This window comes from Medicago truncatula, chromosome 2 (assembly GCF_003473485.1).
Source record: "Medicago truncatula cultivar Jemalong A17 chromosome 2, MtrunA17r5.0-ANR, whole genome shotgun sequence".
Classification (NCBI taxonomy): Eukaryota; Viridiplantae; Streptophyta; class Magnoliopsida; order Fabales; family Fabaceae; genus Medicago; species Medicago truncatula.
Genome location: NC_053043.1, coordinates 29,842,303 through 29,864,134, shown reverse-complemented (window position 1 = coordinate 29,864,134; position 21,832 = coordinate 29,842,303). Strand labels below are relative to the sequence as shown.

At 35.3% G+C, this 21,832-nt stretch overlaps 1 protein-coding gene across 1 annotated transcript; it reads right to left on the bottom strand.

The window, feature by feature from the left end:
• Nucleotides 1-12,001: 12,001 nt before the first annotated feature.
• LOC25486780 (cytochrome P450 72A68-like) lies at nucleotides 12,002-20,684 on the bottom strand. The gene is made up of 5 exons (XM_039831046.1): nucleotides 20,545-20,684; nucleotides 13,930-14,079; nucleotides 13,234-13,451; nucleotides 12,727-12,971; nucleotides 12,002-12,636 (listed from the first exon to the last, which is right to left on the bottom strand). The coding sequence occupies exons 1-5, from the start codon at nucleotides 20,654-20,656 to the stop codon at nucleotides 12,543-12,545; spliced, it is 819 nt and encodes a 272-aa protein (XP_039686980.1). The 5' UTR covers nucleotides 20,657-20,684; the 3' UTR covers nucleotides 12,002-12,542.
• Nucleotides 20,685-21,832: the final 1,148 nt, after the last annotated feature.

The window sequence follows — 21,832 nt, the reverse complement described above, 5'->3', positions numbered from 1 at the left end:
TTGGGAAGGACCATGGAAAATATTAAGAGAATCTTACGCATAAACGGGAAGTATTTGAAAAAATATAAACCGATGCTACAAGATATTAAAATCATACAAAAGTAGTTCGAAAAAGAAATAAAACATGGCATTAAATAGATAAAAGTAACAACTAACGGGCAAGTTACATAAAGAGTCCCAAAATGGATTAAAGCATAGATTAACCATTACAAAATAAAAGTGCAAATAAAATAAACCAAAAAGCCTAAGTGCCGGAAGCTGAAAATCTGAAGTTGAAATCAGAAAACAGACTCTACCACTGGTGGTTGATGCTACAGACTTCGATGAGCCATCGAACTTCTCCGTCAAGATCACGACAGCGGATGCAGAAGTCAGTTAAGGCATATTCATCATCATCAGTGGGAAGAAACCCACGATAATTCCCAGGCCTCCCATCTCCTGGGCAAGAAAGCCAGTTATTGCAGAACTGACGGCGAATCATGCCTACTAGCAGGGGCCTCTTATACCAAGTGCAGCGAAATCTGAAAGGAGTGGTGCCCCCCAAAATATCCACTCGATAATGTGAAATACGCCTAGTCACCAGAAGGGCCCAGAAATATTTGAAGAGTTGTTCCTCATCTATAGGAGACGGAGCAGTAGCCTTTATCAAAATGTGGAAGTATTTAGCACTATTCGAGGGAGCAGCCTCAACATTCTTTAACAAACAATTTATTGTAGCAAAGTTGGGAGTATCATTCAACATCTACTGAGAACACCGGAGAATACAGTACATGATATGACCATGATCCCATAGTCGGTTCATGAAGTCAAGCTTTTCATGAGTTGGGTCCAGATCGGTGAGCAGATAAATGCAATCATTTCCAGAAGATTTGGAAACAAGGGGATCCCTACAAAGTGCTGTATGTCTTCTGTTGGTTCTTTGGAACCAGAAAAGGTCATACATGCTATGAGCAGCAACTCTCGCAGCAATGTTGATGATTAAATCATCACTCAATATATCCAATCTTGAAAAAAGGAGAAAGATTTGGATGAAAAATATTTTGAAGTTTTTCTTTTTGAACAAGGATGGAGGAAAACTTGAAGAGATGATGGAACTTGCAAGAGAAGTTGTGGTATTTATAGTGGATGGAGAAGTTGAAAGAAGTTGCATTTTTACGGTTTCCATCATAAGGAGATTTGTACACGTGGAAAAAAGGCATCTGCAGATGTACCTTGGAAAAAGAGAGAAGTTGTAAAATTTCATTTATTTTTTATTTTTCTGAAAATGTTATCATTAACTTGGAAGTTTTACGGTTTCCTAGGCGGTTTAACTTGTGTGGTTAAACAAAAGAGACTTTTTAGTTTCTCATCATTTGCTTTTTCCTTGAAACTTGTTCCGAGCATTGATTTTATAATTTACAAAGGAAATTAATGAATAAAAATATTTAGGGAAAATCTAAAGATATCATTAAAAACGGTTTTTATACCGTTATGAGTTACAAAATTAAAAGGAGCTAAATAGTTAAAGTTTAAAACTCATGAAGAGTTTACTTAAATTACAAATTCAGAAGTAAGCTTGTCAAGTTGACTTTTAAGATCACTAAGCTTTTCTTGGAGGGTTTTGCCATTGTTAGTGAGTGTAGTTACCTCTTTTTGAGACAACTTCGATTCCTTGACCTTTTGTATGGCAACTTGAGCCTCCTACTTCATGAGATCCTCCTTGGCCAAAAGGTTGGCTTTTTGATTCTCCAAATTTTGAAACTCTGCTTTGTACTTAGCAATGGTATAATCAATCTCTGCCACTCTTTGTTGAGTATTCGAAGTCTCCTGTCGAAAGGCCTCGAGTTTTGCCTTGAAAGCAGCAACTTCGGCTAAAAGCTGGTCACAACGTAAGGTCTTCTCTTCAAGTTTGGCTTGACAAACTTTCTTTTGTTGAAACCCGTGGTTAATACTTTCCAAGAGGGGTTATAACATTCGAGAAAATGCTTGAAATTTCGAGCCTAAAGGAAGGTTGCCCAGCTTGCATAGCAACTCTTTTACTTCGATGATGATGTTCTCGTCTTGTTCTATAACATCGACTAGATTGGCTCCCAAGACTTTACTTCGATACTCTGCTAGAAGGTTTTCCTTCAAAGTTTTTGAAGGATCATCAGCGGAAACATTGGAAGATTTTCCAGTGCTCTTGGAAAAAAGAACATCATGTGCTAGAAAATCAAAAGCATTTAAAGGATTGACGTTCTCAAGTTGGTCAAGGTCTTCTTTGCTGATGAACACGTTGGTTGGATGGACATTCGTCGCAGGCATAACATCTATCGATGATTTTTCACCATGAATAGGTGGTTGGCTCAAGCCAGCATCATCTTCTCTCGAACTAGTGACAAACTGATCTGCATGACCCTCGAGGTCTAGGTCACTCTCTCCAGCACACATTTCCCTGTCTATGTTTTCACTTGGCATTGTTGGAGGCTGGTTAGGAGAAGTTATGGCTGCTTAGGAGAAGTTATTTCAAAATGAGGTGGAGGAGTACTGGTCTCGAAGCCTTCGTCTTCTTCAGCAATTGGTGATGTCGTTGCTTGGTCAGTCGACAGAAATTATGCATGCTGAGATTTTCCTGCCTGGCTATGCTCTATGTCCTGTATAGCAAGAACGTGACCGTTAAAAGGAAATTTCGAAGCCAAAGGAATAGAACTTGGTTTAAAAGGAATTAGATTATTACCTTTGAGACATTGTCACCAACATAAGAATGTGCACTATTAGGCTTCAAATCTCTATGTTTGTGCTTCTTCCTCTTAAGGCTTGATTTGCCTAGGGATTCATCAGTAGTGGTCGCTTCGATGGCTATTGTAACACTCCTATTTCTATTAAAGCAATTAAACATGCGAATAATACATTTATTCAAGAAATAAAGGCTACACCACATTCAAAATTCAAACAAACAATAAACATGTATATAAACCTCAACAGTTGCAGCGGAATATAAACCAGAGTAAGCAACATATACATGTTATGAAGCAATAAATTACATCACATAGATGCATCTCAAAAATCCCAAACAAACGGGTAATCTCCAACATAACAAAATCCAAAAATAACCTAATCTAGACCGACACAACAAGCCTAGATCAGAGTCGACTCAACACTGATATCGGAGAAAGCTCCCGATATCACCAAGCGCAAACTCACCAAGCACTACTCCTGCACAACGTCTACCCATCCATACAGACAGGTATGCGGTTAAAACCACTGGGGGTAAGTATTAAATTATCATAATACAAATAACAGTTAACATGAATATTTCAATTAACGTCAGACATTTGATCAATAATAACTACACATTAATACTTACATCACACCCCAATATCCCACATCAATAATCATCAATCATATGAACAATTATCAATTCACAATTATTGGGTAAATACCTCTTTTTGTCCCTGTAATATTAGCGAATTTCGGTTTTAGTCCCTGTAAAAAAAAAGATTTAGATTTTGTCCCTGTAATTTCATATTCTTCCACTTTTGGTCCCTCATTCCACCACGTCAGCAAAATTTGCATACATGGCACGTAAAATGAGGGACCAAAAGTGGAGGAATCTGAAATTATAGGGACCAAAAGTGGGAGGAATCTGAAATTACAGGGACGTAATTTATGCGGATTCTGCTGACGTGATGAAAGGAGGGACCAAAAGTGGAAGAATCTAAAATTACAGGGGCAAAATCTAGTTTCTAGTGGGCTTATCCCATTTCTATTCAAACCAAAAATATTTCTACACTCCAAACGATATTTTAACTAATAACGGTAAAATGTCACTAACGGTCGCTAAACGATAAAATCTCAATTTACTCTTGTAACTTAATGAAATAACTATTCTCACTAATCACTAAAAGTAATTCTCACCCAAAATTATAATTTTACTCATTCTCACAAAATGACCAAAATACCCCTAAGTCTAAAAGACTAAAATGCCCTTCTAACACGAAAACCCATAAAAATGCACCCAATGACCCAATGATGAATAATCACACACAAACACATATAATACATAATAAAATTAATTAAAATAAATCTAGCTAAAAATCGGGCTGTTACAGCTATGTCCTGAATCTCTTGTTTCCTTTTCCTTCGATTTTCTTTGGCTCTTGGTGCCTCAGAGACTGTGGTAACCTCGATGGCTTCATGAAGGATTTCAATCTGCAAATCGAATTCGATGTCAAGAATATATCCCATAACGGAACATTCAAATATTGATCGAAGAAAAGGGATTTACAATTTCTTCAGTTACAGGACCTTCTGGCTCTTCGGGGGACGATCAAATTTTCTTTTTCTTTGGTTTGGAGGATTTCTTTCTTTTGGATGATTTCTCTGATTTGGACTTCGAGGGTCCTTGTGTGATTTCATCCTCATCCTATTCTCCGCCCCCTGACTTTAGAGAAACAGCTGCAAACAAATGGATAAACAGATAAGTAGCGTTTTTCACAAAACATTTGTTTGATATTTTCTGCAAAATCGAAAGATTTCATACCTACTCCTATCGGAGAAAGAATTCGAATGTAGGGAAGGTCTAAATGGAGATGACCTCTAAAGGTGTATAATTAGTGTTTAGAAGCAGACACCTTATCCTCATCTTTCTTTATTAGTTTTTGTTTCATTCCGAGTAAAGTATTTCAAGGTAACCAATTGGGATATGTTGGCCTAAAAGCCAATACTAACTCGATGGTTGGCAAAGTTGGAAATTTCATTTTGAAATGCTATGCAAAAAGGTATTTACTGGGGGTAAAAGGTGGAAATGTTATTGTTGGGATTTTATCATAGATTTTATCTCTTAAAGTTTGAGCAGCATAATCAACTGTCCTTTTTACATGCAAAGGGTCATATGCAGTTTGAAAGAATTTTTGGAAAGCTTGAATTTCTCGAATATGCGTACCTTTGTTCTTCTTCGATTTTTTCTGCACAGCATGAAAAGCAAGTATCAGTTGAGGAAGCAAAGTATCAGGCTCTACTCGATAGAATGCTTCAGTACATATAAAGGATGAAACAAAATAGGTAGGCTCGAAAACGATATTTTGTTTCTGAGCTCGACGTAAAGTTGATCTCCACACATGTTCTATCAAGGGTTGTCTCAGATCATTCACACACTTGTACAACGAACTAGGTTTTGGTTGAATTAAAGCAAATTGTCTCGCGACATGGTTTGGTTGATAACCATATATCCCATAAGGGCTTCCAGAGGTTATTTTGCTAGATAAAAATGTAGGGGTTAAATAAACCTCCCATACATCATTTATCTCTGCCTCATCTTCGATGGAATTGGTTGGGAAATCTTTTCTAAACCAAGCCGGACCTAAAAAACGCTAAGTTTTTCTAGGTCTTCTTGATCATATGGAAGAGGTCCTAAAAATGCATGCGGTGAGTTAGGGCATGAGATATTACCTGGGAATTTCTTTGGAGAAATTGATCGGTTCATCGCGCTTTGAAGTTTTGGAAGATGATCATTCTGCATGAGTCATGGTTGAAGTCTTTTATGGTGAAAACGATGAGGGAAAACGATGAACTTTTCTAAAAAGGGTTTGAAATTTGTAAAGGTTTCTTTTTTATGAAAAGTGTTTTTACGAAGAAGAAGAAGGAACAGTAGAAGAGTAAAAGTTTTAGAAGGTAAAAAGTTGAAAATAAAAGGTAAGTACCTTTATAACCTTTTGATTTTGACAGGTGTCAACATCCTCCGTTGACGGTTTATTCTTTTTAAATAAAATTGGTAGTTCCCAATGACTGAGAACGTGGCCCATTAGCCATGGTGGGGACACCATAAAGGTTTTTTATTTTGAACCGCTTCTCTGGGCAATGACGTCACTGATCTCGTTTCGACCAAGACGGAGTTTGTTCATAGGGGTCAGAAATATCTTCTTCTCCCTATCGAAAGATGAGTCGAACATGAAGTTTCTGGGGGGCAATTTGTTAGCCAATATTTTTAAGGGCTATCATTAAATGCAGTCAAAATAGGTTGACCTTGTAATCGAAGGAATTGTACTTTTTATCGTTATCGAAGTTGGACTTGCTGGAGATGGCTGAAAGTGCGTGTCTCGGTTCAACAAGTAGAAAACTCTCGAAAGACAGTTTTTTTTTATAAGGTCAAAACAACGGATACTTCCAAGACTCATTCGAAATTCAAATCGAGTGGATAAGTATAGTTAGTTTACTGCAGTTATAGTTTTAAATTCAAATCTAGGTAGTTATTTCTATTTGTATAAATAGTAGTTTTTCCTATAAATAAAAAAGGGTCACAATTCTATCATACAAAAAAACTTGCACTCAAATTATCCGCATGGAAGAGAGAAACGAGTAACAAGTTGCAATGTATGAACATGTGTACCAATTTACATTCAATCAATACACTTTTAAGTTCATTTTCTTAAATATCTTTACAATCTACAATTTACTTGTTTCTTTTGAGCAATTCATTTACCTTTATTTACACCGGTTTCAATTGGGTTGAATTCGATTGCTTTTTACTTTCTTCTATTTATCAAGTTCTTCAAAATAATATTAAATTTCTGGAAAATAACAAAACACAATATGTCCTTCAGATTTACTGGATGATCTTACAAGTAACTATTTTTAAACCAGCGATTGTTTACCAAAATTCAGTATATACAGTGGGACCCTGTTTGTGCATTTGATTTTTAAAATCTTTTTCATAAAAAAAAATTGTTTTTTCAAAAACTTTTTCAAAATCCATCTCCTTGTGAGATCCGTTCTTAGAATTTCGTTACTATTTCCAGGTAACTTTATTGCTAAAAACACCAAATTGTTTGTGTATGCATTTGAGAAGTCGTATGTCTATGGCTCGTGCCAGTTCATCCTCTTCACAAGCACAATCTTTACAAGCGACTTCTCCTTTGGGAGATTTAAACGTGTTGACCCCTGTGGGGGCAACCATGGCTATGCCAGTTTCGACGGAAATGGGAGTAACCACTCCCTCAACCGTTTCTACATCTGTTCCAATGACACGACAAAAAATGGGAACTGTTATACCCCCATTCACTGTTGGTGTTCCTTTGACTATCAGTATTCAAAGTTCTCCTATAGTCAGGCCTAGGCTTGATGATCGAAATACAAATATGCAAAACCTTTCTAAGGGAACAACCGTATGGTATGCCAACTTCGATGATGGAAAATGTACATAATAGTGCGTCCGCATTTTCAGACCAAGCAAATCCATTCACAATGCACAACATACATAGTCCCTCGAGTTCGAGCATTTTTGGTCAAAATACTCTACCACCATTAACAACAGATTCGATGAATTTGTTAAGGCAACAAATGGATGAGAGTAATCACGAAATGGTTAATTTTTTAATGTAACAAATTTGTATAGTGTGTGATCCTTTGATAAGGGACAATAACCGTAGTTACCAAGCCTTAACCACTCAAATGGGGAGGATAGCACATTTCTTTGCACCCCCACAACCAGTTTACCAACCGGTTACACAAATCCAAAATCAACAACCGTTGCGGTTGATTGAACCAATGGTTCAAAGGCCACAACCTGTGCCTCAACCCCAACCAGTCGAACCAGTAATTCAAGGTCAACCTGAGGTGATCTTGGTGGATAGAAATGATAATGCTGATGTGAAATTCTAGCACGTTAGTTTTAAGATGTTTTGTGCGATGTTCCAACACCAGACACACAAATATGAATGTTGAACTTACTGTTTCAACATCACAAATTACGTAAAAGTAAAAGACAAGAAAATAAAAGGCATAAGAGAATCGTTAACCCAGTTCGGTGAGAAACACACATACTTGGGGGGCTACCAAGCAAGGAATGAAATCCACTAAAGTAGTCCTTATTCTAAGTTCTCACCAAACTCCTCGTTTACAACTCTAATCCTCCTTCCTTGTCCATAGTGCTAGAATGAAACTTCCCTAGAGCTCACCCTAAAAACTGTAACACCCTATTTTATTATTTATTTATTTTATTGAGTTTAGTGTCTTTTTGTATAATGTATTTGAATAATTGTGATGTGTTATATGTTGGTCTTTATTAGTAGTTATTATGAGCATTATTAGTGATAGATTATAAAGTCAGAATACAGAATACGTAGAAACTGATTTGGGAGAAAAAGGGAGAAAGTGAGAAGTCAGAGAAGAGAAGAAGAGGAGCAAGCTTGTAGAGTCCAAATTCAATCATCTAATCTAAGGTAAGGGTGGGACTAGCTTTCTCTAATAATGGGTTGTATGATTCTAAAAAGGGGTTTAACATGTTGTTGTTTTATTAATTTTGATTGTTGAGAAATTAGGTTTTTAAAATTAAAATTGATTGTTGAAAGAGTAGGTAACCCGATGAATTAAGGTAATAACTGGTGTTCAGGTTGTAGAATAATAATAGGTAGAGGTTGATGAGTCATTTATTATATATTTTTATATGTTATTTAGTTTAGTTTTAATTAGATTTAAGTTTATTTTATATTAGTATTATTTCCTTTTCGAGCTATTTTACTACAATTGTATATTGTTATATTTCAGAAACGAATATTTGATGGATTGAGTCTTGGAGCAAAAGAAAGGGATTTTGGAGCTGATTCGGTACGAAAATATAAAGATTCGGAGACAAAAATATATCTCCCTAAAGTCAGAAGCTTGGCACGGCCCGTGCTAAGGTTGGCACAGCCGTGCCACCTCCTAGAACAACTTTTGCTGCTTTTGCTTAGATTTTAAGCTACTCTGTTTTAGTTTACTTGTGGAACATTCTAGTGATTGCTTAGATTTTAAGTTGAATGTAAACTATAAATAGAGTAGCTAGCCATCACAAATATTCATCTTTTCTTGGAATACAATATGTGACAATTGTCTTTCTAATAAAAGTTCATTTACTTTCTTGTTATTTACTTTTATGCTTTCTCTCTTCTTCTCCTTGTCTACGATGAACATTAGTGAGTAGACTTCTCTTGTCTTGGGATTGTTGGAAAAGTCTAATGACATAATCCTAATCAAACCAAGCTTTAACCCTAATCTTATGTAACCCTAATCTCTAATCTAAATTCACCGCTTTAACATGGATTAACCATTATCATACTGTGGAAACGAAAGTGGAGGGTTTGATAATTGTTCGTCCATCATCTCAAATATCAATTCATAAAACGAAAGTGGAGTTTTGATATTCGAACAAGTGAATTTAGACAAAGATTGTAAAGGCAGCGAAATAGTCTTTACAATCTTTGAGACATATAGTTTCGAACTTCAAGGATTCTAAATTGTGATCAAGTCAGCGAAATAGGCTTGGTTGCAACTTAGGACCAAAATCTAATAGTAATCAAGTCAGCGAAATAGGCTTGGTTGCTAGAGGAACAAAAGAGAAACTGTCTTTAGAAGTTAGGTCTAACATAAGGTTATAAGTTTAATAGTTTGGTTTGTGAAGGACTTGTCATTAGGATGAACCAATAATTCCAAGGCTTTTATCTTTTCTTTTATTATTTACTTTTAATTAAAAACCCAAAACTTTCTACCTCATATATCTTCAGTCTAATCATTATCTAAAGTTAATTGAATTCATAACTCCTTGTCGGAACGATACTCTATTTTTACTACTTCGATAGAACCGTGCACTTGCGGTTTTATCTCATCAGAGGTTTCTATCAAATTCGGGATATTGGTGGTTGAAATTGGGGTTTTTGGGGGAAAACAGGTTTCTTCCCATAGAACTGTCTATCATCGCTCGCCACGGCAAGTGATCTTGTTCGCCTCGCGAGTGACTTCGATGTCAACTTGCAACGGCGAGTGTTCTACTCGCCTCGCGACTGATCAGTAGAAATAAATGTGATTTTGTAAAATAATGTTTTGGTCCAAGTTTTGTATGGTTTTGAGTGCCTTTTCATGTTTAGACAAGTTTTGGAATCAAATTTGGGCATAGGGAAGTTAAAAATGGGATTTTTGGGTGAAAAATGTCAAGTTCCTGAGAGCTATCAGTTTTAGCTCGCCACGGCGAGTACCTTGGTCGCCATGGCGAGTAGTCCATATGTTGAACTCGCCATAGTGAGTCGATTGGCTCGCCTCGTGAGTTGTTCAGTGGTAGACTGCCATGTTCGCGTTCTCGCGTCTGTCTCACACGTTTCTTTTTTTGAGTTGGCCTTAAGTGTAAATTCGAAAGATATTGATAATTGTGTTATCTTCCCAATAGCCTTGGTTTGAAATGAAAATATTTTGTGGATAATTTGATATGATTATATGGGGATATTTGAATGATTGCTAGGTGTTGAATATGATGTTGTTCATGATTGATGAATTATTATATGAATGTATATGTTGTTGAATATGATGTTATTCATGATTGATGAATTATTATATGAATGTATATATATGTTGATGAATATAATGTTATATGATGTTGTTCATGATGATGATGTCTTTTAACTTATAAATTTGCAGCACTACTTAGGGTGATCATGGAATCTGGGAGGAAAGGATACCCCCTCGCGGACTTCCTATGAGAAGATGGTATCCCCTAAGCAATCTGCAGCCCCAAGACGTTTAAATTGTCAAAATAAATCTAGCTAAATCCCATCTCTCTTATATGAAATGAAGAAAGGACTTTTCTCGGTTGGTTTAGTGCTAGGATTAGAACCTGTTTCCTCATAATATCTATCTTATATACGAGCAAGAAAAGGGTTGGACTACACACACACTCACTTAGAACTTGATTGTTGGGTTGAATAAAGGATACAAGAAATGCTTGAGTTTGTGATTAGTGTACGCTTGAAATAAAAGCCTTTGAGGAGACATGAGTTTTGATTGAATTGTCATATGTAATCTTGTTTTATGCTACTATGTTTATGCCTTTTGCTTGAGGAGAACCAAAGATTCAAGTGTGGGGGAGTTTGATGAGTCAATAATTAGTCATTTTAGTATAATATTTAGTTTCGTTTTCATTAGATTTAAGTTTATTTTATTTTAATATTATTTCCTTTTAGAGCTATTTTGCTTCAATTGCATATTATTATATTTCAGGAATGAATATTTGATGGATTGAGTCCTGGAGCAAAAGAAAGGGGTTTTGGAGCTGATTCGGAGCAAAAATACGAAGATTCGGAGACAAAAATATGTCTCCCTCTAGTCAGAAGCTTGGCACGGCCATGCCACCTCCAAGGACAGCCTTTTGCTGCTTTTGCTTAGATTTTAAGCTACTCAATTCTAGTTTTACCAAAAATCCCGTAGTTGCTTGTGGAACATTCTAGTCATGTAATTGCTTAGATTCTAAGTCGAATGTAAACTATAAATAAAGTATCTAGCCATCACAAATATTCATCTTTCATTCTTGGAATTCAATAAATGACAATTTTCTTTCTTAATCAAAGTTCTTTTCTTTTCCTTTACTTTCTTGTTATTTTATTTATGTTCTTCTTCTTCTTCTCTATGTCTATGATGAACATGAGTGAGTAGACTTCTTTTGTCTGGAGATTGTTGGATAAGTCTAAATGACATAATCCTAATCAAACCAAGCTTTAACCCTAATCTTATGTAACCCTAGTTTCTAATCTAAATTCACAGTTTTAACATGAATTAACCATTATCAAACTGTAGAAGCGAAAGTGGAGGGTTTGATAATTGTTAATCCATCATCTCAAATATCAATTCATAAAACGAGGGTGGAGTCTTGATATTCGAACAAGTAAATTTAGACAAGGATTGCAAAGGCAGCAAAATAGTATTTGCAATCCTTGGGACATTAGTAGTTTCAATCCTTAAAAGCTTCTTTTAGTAATCAAATAAGCGAAATAGGTTTGATTGCTAGAAGAAAACTCTCACTGGACTGAAAGGAAAAGTGAGGGGCTAAAGGGAAACCTGTCTTTAGAAATTAGGTCTAACATAAGGATCTAGGTTTAAGGTTTTGGAAAGTGAAGGATTTGTCATTATGATGAACCAATAATCCCAAGGCTCTTTTTATTATTATATTCCCTTTCAACCGTTTGAAAACCCCAACTTTGCAACTTGATTCTCTTCTAATCATCAACTAAAGTTAATTGAATTGAACAACTCCCTGTCGGAACGATACTCTTTTATTACTACTTCGGTAAGATCGTGCACTTGCGGTTTTATCCCATCACGTGTGCCGGGTAACTTGAATTGTATTTGGAGTTTAAAATTTCCCCCGAAGGTCAAGAATTTCCTATGAAGAGCTTGTCATAATTGTTTGCCCACAAGAATCCGATTGCAATCAAAAGGAGTTCAGTGTACTGATAGCTGTGCAGTATGTGTTGATTTTGGCGAGGATAGTACCCATTTGTTCTTTATGTGTGATAAAAGCAAGATTTGTTGGCAGCAGAGTGGATTATGGAGTCTTTTGATGACTGTTTTAGATATTGATGCAAGCTTTCCAACCAATGTGTTTGCTATCTTACAACACCTGGACCAGCAACAAAAACAAGTTTTCAATGTCCTCTTGAGTATATTGTAGCATCGAAACAATAAAGTATGGAACATGTCACTGAAACAACTGAAGCTATTTGTGCTCGTGCAGGATCCCTTCTTACTAGTTGGAGGAATGCTCAGTCTATTCGTCATCGTATCCCTCAGCATCCCGCTACCCCGAGCAACTTGAAGTGGATTAAACCAAGTCCCGACAAATTTTCATTTATCTTTCTATGATCAGCTGTAGGTAAAAACCTACAAGTAAAAAAGAATAGTCATGTAAAACTAGCATCTTAGTGATTAGAGAAGGAAAAATGAACTGGCACTGTGATATAATAGTCTTACCTCCATAAAGGGATTAAAGATTTCATTAGATTTTTCATTATAAGTTCACCTTGCTCTATTTGAAGTTGAAATACTTTTCTTCCTTCTTCATAACTACTTCCAAATGACGAACGAGCGATAACATCACTTGTCAAGCTCTGAAGGGAAGGCCATATGTCTATTTCAGAGGCTCCACTTGAAGACAACGTTTCTTCCCAATTGCTAATCAAATCGTTGCAGCTTTTCAAGAATGTTGGTGTCATAATCTATGGTGTAATAAATAAGAAACATCTAAGAGTTCAAATAAACAAAACTATGTAGATTGAAGAAGTGTAATTTGCAAGATAATCAAAAACAAATTATTATTTTTTTGGCGTTAACCATCCGGTCCCCAGGAAAAGAAACCTGGTAATCCGGAGTTCATTCGCGAGGTAAGGATAGCCTGACGAAGAATTGTTCTACCTAAGAATCGAACTTGGATTCTCTCGAATGATTCATCATTGGTGAAGCTCATTAGTAGAGCAGTGCAAAAAAAATAAAAAATAAAAATAGCCCATGGTTGATTATCCTTCTATGCTTGCTCCACTTTTCTCCTTCTAGTTTAACAAGACCGCGAGTTATTAACTTCATAAACTTATATTGAACCTTTGGGAACTCAGATATCTTGTTGAATACTTCTCTTATTTGCTCAGGTTCATTAAGAATCACCCATGGTTTTGTTCCAAACCAAATAAAAGATTTTTTCCCTGCATACAATGGGTGGAATATTAGTGAAGATCAATTGTACCACGACATGACTTCAAGTTGTTCTATAATTGTCATCCACACCAATTAAACAGTCTTGTAATTGTTTCTTTTATAGCCAACAATTATTTGTACTAGTGATCAAAGTAGACCAGACATAACTAATAGTTGTTCATATTTATCTTACGAAACTGATATGCTTGAAAATCATTAACTTAACTTGATTTAGTTGATTTTCATTTTCACACCGCTTCGAGATAAAAGTCGAAATACTCGTGATGGTAGCTCGGTTGTTAGAGACGTTGATTGCATAAATTTTTAGCCACTAAACTACTTGACCAAAAAAAGAGATAAAAGTCGAAAATCTTTAGTAAAAACAGTCAATAAACTTTGACAGACAACCAAATTAGTGATAGATTTTCTCTATCGCGTCAAATCAATATTGTAGTAGTAAGATTGAGTTTGAAAAAAGAAAAATACCATGAGTTTGAACAGCGTGATGAATGTAAGGAGCGACACGTGGCGCAATATCATCCGAAAAAATCATGGGTTTGGATTGAACTTTCTTTTGCATCACAAAATAATCCTTTGCATCTCCAAGCAAAAGTCTATAAGGATTCCCATGAAGGCCTTGCACATCCAATTCAATACCCTCCATGCGTATACCAAAGCAAATGTCCCTTGAATTATGGCTGAATTTGTTGCCCAAGATAATTCCATTTCTTTGTTTGTAATTATAAAATCAAACTAAGTTTGTAATAAGTTTTTCGGAAAACTGTGAAATTTATAGAAATTGGTATGGGTGGGCAGATGAAATGAATTGGTATGCGTTCTGATTTAGTATTTCTTAATTCCCTTGTCTTATTATAAATTACTTATTTGGAATATTTTATGTATTAAATTATGGTGAATTTCAGGATGAGGACTATGTTAAATGTTAAGTTGTTCACCGGTGTACCACTTAATTTAATCCTTAGATTAAATCAGTCTCCCTAATCTAATTACTCATCACTACATCAGATCTAACTTCTTTCTTCTGATTCCCCATCGTTTTCTCTCTTCTGCTTGACATTTGATAAATTGAAAATACAATATTGTTGGCTAGAGCATAGAAAGAGAAAGGGGAGGAAGAGGCTAGAGCGAGAGGGACAAAAGAAGTGTGTTGTGGTGTGTAAAGTACACTATAGGATACAAGAGAAGAGATTAATCTGATGGCTCTTGAATGTTTTTATAATGTTCACCAGCGCGGGACTTGTTAGATTCCTCACCCTAGAATCCACCATTATTGTCACTTTAAAATATCAATAAATCATTAATAATTTTTTTTTTCCATTTAAAAAGGAATTTGCATTTTTATATAGTCAAAGAGTCTAATATTTAAACTCACACATTATAAATGTAAATAAGTGAAAATTTCAGAGTTTGTATAATTGGAAAATCCGATGTTCAAACCTCAACGTCTGCATACCAATATACATTGAGCTACCATTCAAGCTGCACTAACACGACCATTAAATATTTTTCTACTAATATGTTTTTATTTATTGTATTTTATCTATCTATTTCATTAACTGTAATTAATACAAATATTTAGTAAATAAAACACATTATTAAAAAAACACATATTATACTAAAAAAAACATTTTATTATTAAAATCGAACGATTAATCATTTTCTTAGGTAACATACAAACCATAAATTAGGTTACGGCTTCCGATTCTTACGCTTCCTTGACAAAGTTAAGCTTAATTCCTTTTTATGGTTGAAAACAAATCAGGTTACGTTCTCGTACTATTATCATGACTGGTGTCGACACCCGCTTCTTTGTATGAGTGTTCATGTGTGATTCATCTTGACTAATAGTTTTGATGGTGCCATTTAGATATTGGCACTAGTGACATTGTAACTTTCTTAGGGTGTCTCACTTTCAGCATGCCTTGTAGTGGGTGATTCGCCTCTGCTTTTGGTAATATATATCATTTTGACTTCATAAAAAAACATACAATCCATAAAAAAATTATCTTTAATTCGTATATAATAACATGTACCTTTTTTCCTTAAAAAAAAAATGTACCTTTTTGTTTCAAAAAAATAACATGAACCTTTTCATATTTAAAAATAATAATAACATGTACCTTTTTGGTCTTTCCGCTTTGATTAGAGATGATGAGACGCGTGGAGCTCTTACGGGCACTAAAATTTGTCATAGGGCGCCCCCGGTATCTCATTTGTTGTTTGCTGATGACTGTTTCTTGTTTTTCAGAGATGAAGAGGGTGAGGCAACTGTTATGAAAAATATTCTTTCTCTTTATGAAACAGCGTTTGGGCAGGCTATCAACTCACCTAAATCTGAGATATATTGTAGCCGTAATATTCATGATCCTCTTAAGCAATCGATCACTAATATTCTTGGTGTTCAGGTAGTATTAGGCACAGGTAAATATTTGAGTCTGCCTTCCATGATAGGCAGGGATCGTACGCCAACTTTTTCATATATCAAGGATCACTTGTGGCAAAAAATAAACTCTTGGAGTGGCAAATGTATCTCTAAAGAAGGTCATGAAGTAATGATAAAATCTGTTTTACATGCTATTCCGTCATATGTTATGAGTTTATTTCAATTACCAACAACTCTGATCGATTCAATTGAGAAAATGATGAACTCCCTGCACCAAAAATTCATGGAGGTATGGGGTTTAAAGACCTTACTGCTTTCAACTTGGCTATGTTAGGTAAGCATGGATGGAATTTTATTACAGAACCAAACTCCCTTGTCGCGCGTATTTATAAGGCACGCTATTTTCCTTCACACTCCTATCTCACGACTCACATAGGACATAATCCCAGTTATGTATAGCGCAACATTTTGAATGCCAGATTTATTGTTCGTGGTGGGGCTCGATGAAGTATAGGTTCAGGTGTCTATCTCGATTCTTAATGAACCATGGTTATCCAATGGGGAGTGCATCCCTCGCGACATTCAGGGGGCTCATTTTGTCCAAAATTTTAATATTAACAGCTTGGTGAATTTATATGATAAAAGCTGGAATGAACAGGTGGTACGACAGGTATTTAGTACAAATATTGCAAATAAAATTCTCCATACCCCACTCATCTCTCAGGTTGATGAGGATAAAATTATTTAGAAAGCGAAACGAAATGGCAGGTATTTTGTGCGTAGTGCTTACAAATTATGTGTATATGAGTTAGTCGACTCCTCTCATCTTTGGCGTCCCGGTTTTTGGTCGGGGATATGGAAACTTAAGGTACCACTGAAAGTCAAGAACTTAGTCTAGCGTATGTGTCGGGGATGTTTATCGACTCGTGTTCGTCTGCTTTACAAAGGTGTCGTTTGTAACGCCCGTTTTGATTATTTTAATGAGTTTTAGGATATATTTATATGATTGGTGTGATTTAAGTGATTTATGTGATTTAATGAGGTGTTGTGACTTATTTTATTGTTTAATAAATTAAGATTTGAAAATAAAATAAATATTGAGTTGAGGGGTTGTTTTGTGATTTTAGAGAGTTTTGTGGGAATAAGATAGAATAGATGGGAAGAGATATAAATAGGTGAGGGTTAGGTTTAGAAAAGTTTTAACGTACGATCAATTTTGGAGAAAAGGGAGAAAAGTCAAGAGAAGAGAGAAGAACCAACAAGAGGCTGCAATTTCGAATTCTTAAGGTAAGGGTGAGCCTAGCATTCAATCTTATTAAGTCTGTAATTCTGATGATTAAATTTAACAAGTGTAGGATTAATTTAGAGAAGTTGGAAATTAGGGTTAAAGTGAGAAATTGATGATTAATTGATGAAAAATTGTTAGATTGATGTAGAAACTGTGTACAGACCTTAGGCAATCCTTAGGTTGATATCTGGAATCAACGTTAAGCTTAAAACCATGCCTTTAGATGGATTTTCGTGAAAACTGCAATTCTGCCTGAGCCTATATTCATCGCTCGCCTCGCAAGTGATGATCCTCGCCCTCGCGAGTGATGATCTTCATCGCTCGCCTCGCGAGTTACACCTTGCAGCTCGCCATAGCGAGCAGATCACTCGCCATAGCAAGTTTGACTAGTGAGGAAACATGATTTTGTGATTTAGCTCCTTAAGTCGAACTTTAGATGATTCGGAGTGTCTGAACATATATAATAATGATTAGGCAAGTTTTTAGATTGTGATTGATCTTGGGAAAGTTTAGAAATGGATTTTTGGGTAAAAGATGTCAAATTCTCGAGAGCACCCAGTTTCTTGTTCGCCAAGGCGAGTAGCTTACTCGCCAAGGCGAATGCCTTTTTCTTGAACTCGCCATCGCGAGTAGAGGCTCTCGCCTCGCGAGCCCTTGTGAGACAGAACACCTTGTTAGGTTAAATGTGACCTTTGTCGCACGAGTTGATGTGAGTTGATCTTGGGGGTTGGAAACTAAGTTGTTTATCTTGTTGTTGTTGTTTCAGTAAGCCTGAATTATATGATTTGATGTTGTTAATAATGTGATATAAATGTATATGCATTACATGAATTATATATAATGTTTGAGATGTTGTTGATTTGCATTTGATATTTTTATATCATGAACTGTTTTATGTACTGCCTATGTTGTTGTTTGCTTATTAACTAAGCTACATGAGTCGGTCTAAGATGAAAGATGTTGTTCCAAATTATTGGATTTATATAAGAGGTCAATGTTTCTAAGATGTTAAGTTGTTGAGTCCATGCATACTCATTCATTGTTGGGGGCTTGGTGCCCTGGAGCCTCTGCTCAACAGGTTGGGGGCTTGATGCCCTGGAGCTTTAGCTCAATTAAGTTGAGGGCTTTATGCCCTGCAAGTATATTAATACTTAATACGTTGAGGGCTTGATGCCCTAGATTGGTACCACATGCATGATTAAGAGGTCTAAGTTGCATAGTCAAGTTGAAGTCGCATTGTCGAGTCAAGTTGTTAAGTTGTCAAATTGATTAAGTTGTGTTTTATACATGAGCTGTTAATGAAGTGTTATATGATTATATTATTACTATGAAGAAATTATGATGTTGTTATGTTGTTAAATATAATTGTTGAATTATATGCTTAATATTATTGTTTTGTGAAATCTCACCCCTTCTGCTTGGAAATGTTGCTCTTCGTATGAGTAACTTGCAGGTGATCGAGAATAAGTAGCTGTTGATTGCTGTCGTGAGTGGCTATCTCTCACTGTGTCTTTAGGTGCTCTGATACGTAACGGGATGGGAACTTTTGTGGCTATTTTCTATTCCTTACGTATTGCTTATGATTTTACATGACTATGATTTAGTTTGGATTTTTTATGAGATGTTTTGATGAGGCCTTCGTGCCAAGACTAATTATGTTGTTCAATTAAATCCGCTGCGAAGTTTTGAATAATTATGTTGAAGGATAAATTGTTATTTATTCCATTTATGATTTTTAAGAAGTGTAGCATTTCGTTTATGTGTTGAATACTCTGATAATTGTTGTTTTGAAATTTTTATGTTGGGAAAACGGGGTGTTACATCGTTTGCCCAACGAATTGTGCTAGTTGTGACTCGACACATGAAGACCTCCACCATGTATTTTTTGACTGTCCTTTTGCTATCAATGTTTGGAATCGGACTGGTCTTTGGTCTTCTATCCAACACGCTTTAGCTAGCACCGCCTCGGTTGTCGAAGCTATTTTTTCACTATTGGAAACTTTGTCTGTGGAACTAGGCCAACGACTAGCAACTATTCTTTGGAGTATCTGGAAGCATCGTAACCTCCGTGTGTGGGAGGATGTCACGAAAAGTATTGCTATTGTTGTGGAGCGTGCTCGCAACATGGTTGAAGACTGGAATGTGGCTAATTCTCCAGCTATACTAGCATCTGCGACTTCACAATAGTCGTTCATCTCTACTGAAGGAGAGGTCTCTCCCCTGCCGCCACAACATGTCCCAAGGTGGCGAGCCCCCGCGTCAGGAAGGTACAAATGCAATATTGACGTTGCTTTCTCTTCTCATCTCAACCACACATGTATAGGTATCTGTATTCGTGATTTTGCTGACATTTTTGTGTTGGCAAAGGCTTTGAGTTATTCATGTTATGTTTCTACGGATGTGGGTGAAACTTTGGGCTTGCACTCGGCTTTACAATGGTTTGATGATATGCACTTTGATAATGTGGACTTCGAAACAGACTCTAAGCTGACGGTGGATGCTTTGTTGTCTACTAGGAACGACACATCTGAATTTGGTTGTATTATTTCCTCTTATCGTTCTTTATTTAGTTCTACTTTTGTTAACTCTAGGTGGAGTTTGTTAGGCGACAAGCAAACGGGATTGCTCATGCTCTTGCAAGAGATACCTTGTTACTCACTAGTCCCGCCGTTTATTATGATATACCCGATTGTATTGAAACTCTGATTATCAATGAAATGCTATAAGCATGTTTCTTTCAAAACAAAAAAAACATGTACCTGTTCTCCCATTTGTCAAAAAAACTATACTTTTCCTCTTTAAAATAACTTGTACGTTTTCGTAAAAATATAATCAAATAACAATATGCAGCTCTCCAACAATTACTGTAACAAATTCATAAAAAAATTAACGTAAATACCACCAAAAAGTTATTGTTACAAATCTGTTGAGAGAAAAAAAATAATTATCGTAACAATATGTAATATTTTAAATTATACTCCCTCCGTCCCTAATTATAAGACTATTTTGCTAAAATCACGGGAATTAAGAAAGTGGATATTTGTATTAAAGTTGTTTGTAATCACTATTGTTTTTACAATTTTATCCTTAAGAGAGAGAGTTAGTTTATGTTTTCCATATGCTACTTATTGCTGATTGAAGAAAAAGATGTATAATAAATAGGGGCATGTATGTAAAGAAATAATTAATGTAGTTGGAAATAACAAAGGGGTCTTATAAAAAGGGACAAAAAAATTTCTCAAAAGGGTCTTATAATTAAGGACGGAGGGAGTAATAATTATAAAGGCTAAAAATGAATTTTTGATAAAATGATAAAGGTATAATTGAAAAAAATAAATGATAAGCTATAAGTTCAAACACTATTTAAAATAGAGTCCGAAAATTAAACTATAACTATTCCCTCGAAGGCCTTGTTCTCTTAAAAGCTTCTCTATCTTCTTTGGCTTCAGCCACATCCAATTCAATGCCCTCCATACGTATACCAAACCAAATGTCACAGTGATGAGAATTATTCTCAACATATGAAATCAGAACCATGAAATTTATAGAAATTGGTATCGTTGAGCAGATGAAAATAAATTGGTATGTGTATTTCTCTATAATTATTTTGGTTTATTAAAATTATGTGTATAACTCTTAAATTATTATTCTTCACTTTATATTTAGGATAAGGAGATTGCATTGATAATTAATAGGAGAATGTTAACCAATGTTCTCGGTGTATTGATTAAACACCAAAAAAATAAATTTTTATTAAAAAGTAATGTAATTATTACTTAATAAAAAATGATAATTTATATTTTCAAAATATAAATTCTATTTATAGATTTTTTAACCAGTATCCGAGGCACCTGTTAACAAGTTCGTAATTAATAAAGCACGTACTACATCGTTCTCTTTATCCACGAGTTGCACGAGATGATGAAGTAGAGCGAGTACTGCATGTCTATCGAGGTACGCGAGTTTGGTAATATGCTTTATCGCAGAGCGGAATCTTATCATTGACAAAATTAATATATGATTCACTATTTTATTCACTTTTTTCTTCTTGGTTTGGTCATACGCTAACAATAAACAATTAAACATCCCTCAAGAAAATAAGGGTTAATTATGTCGTAAGTATCAATAAATAGGCGTATTTCCAACATTAATTCTTACATAAATTTTATTAAATTTTTGATCCCAACGTTTTTTCCCGTTAGCAAAATAGGTACTCGCTGTTAATTGTTGCTGATTGAGAAAACGGTGAAGCACACGTGGATGCCACATCTGACTTTATTTTGTTGGGTTAAATATGTTTTTAGTCCCTATAAAATTGATTCATTTTAAGTTTAGTCCTTACTTAATTTTAATATTTGTTTTAGTTCTCACAAAAATACTATGCATTCAGTATTAGTCCCTGCTCAATTCAAATTTGTTTAATTTATGCTTAAACTCTTAAGTTTTTTAACAATTTTTTGTAGACGTGTCAACGTATTTTAAAAAAAAGAATAGTTTATTCTTCTGTATCTCATATGGATTTCATAATTCTAGGAATTGGTTCTAGTAGTGATATTGGGCTCAACAGAGCCGTTTTACAAATAATATTTCATGGATTTATTGGCACTACCTTTTTTTTCTTGGCAGGAACTAATACTGAGTGCATAATATTTTTGTAAGGACTAAAACAACTACTAAAATAAGTAAGGACGAAACTT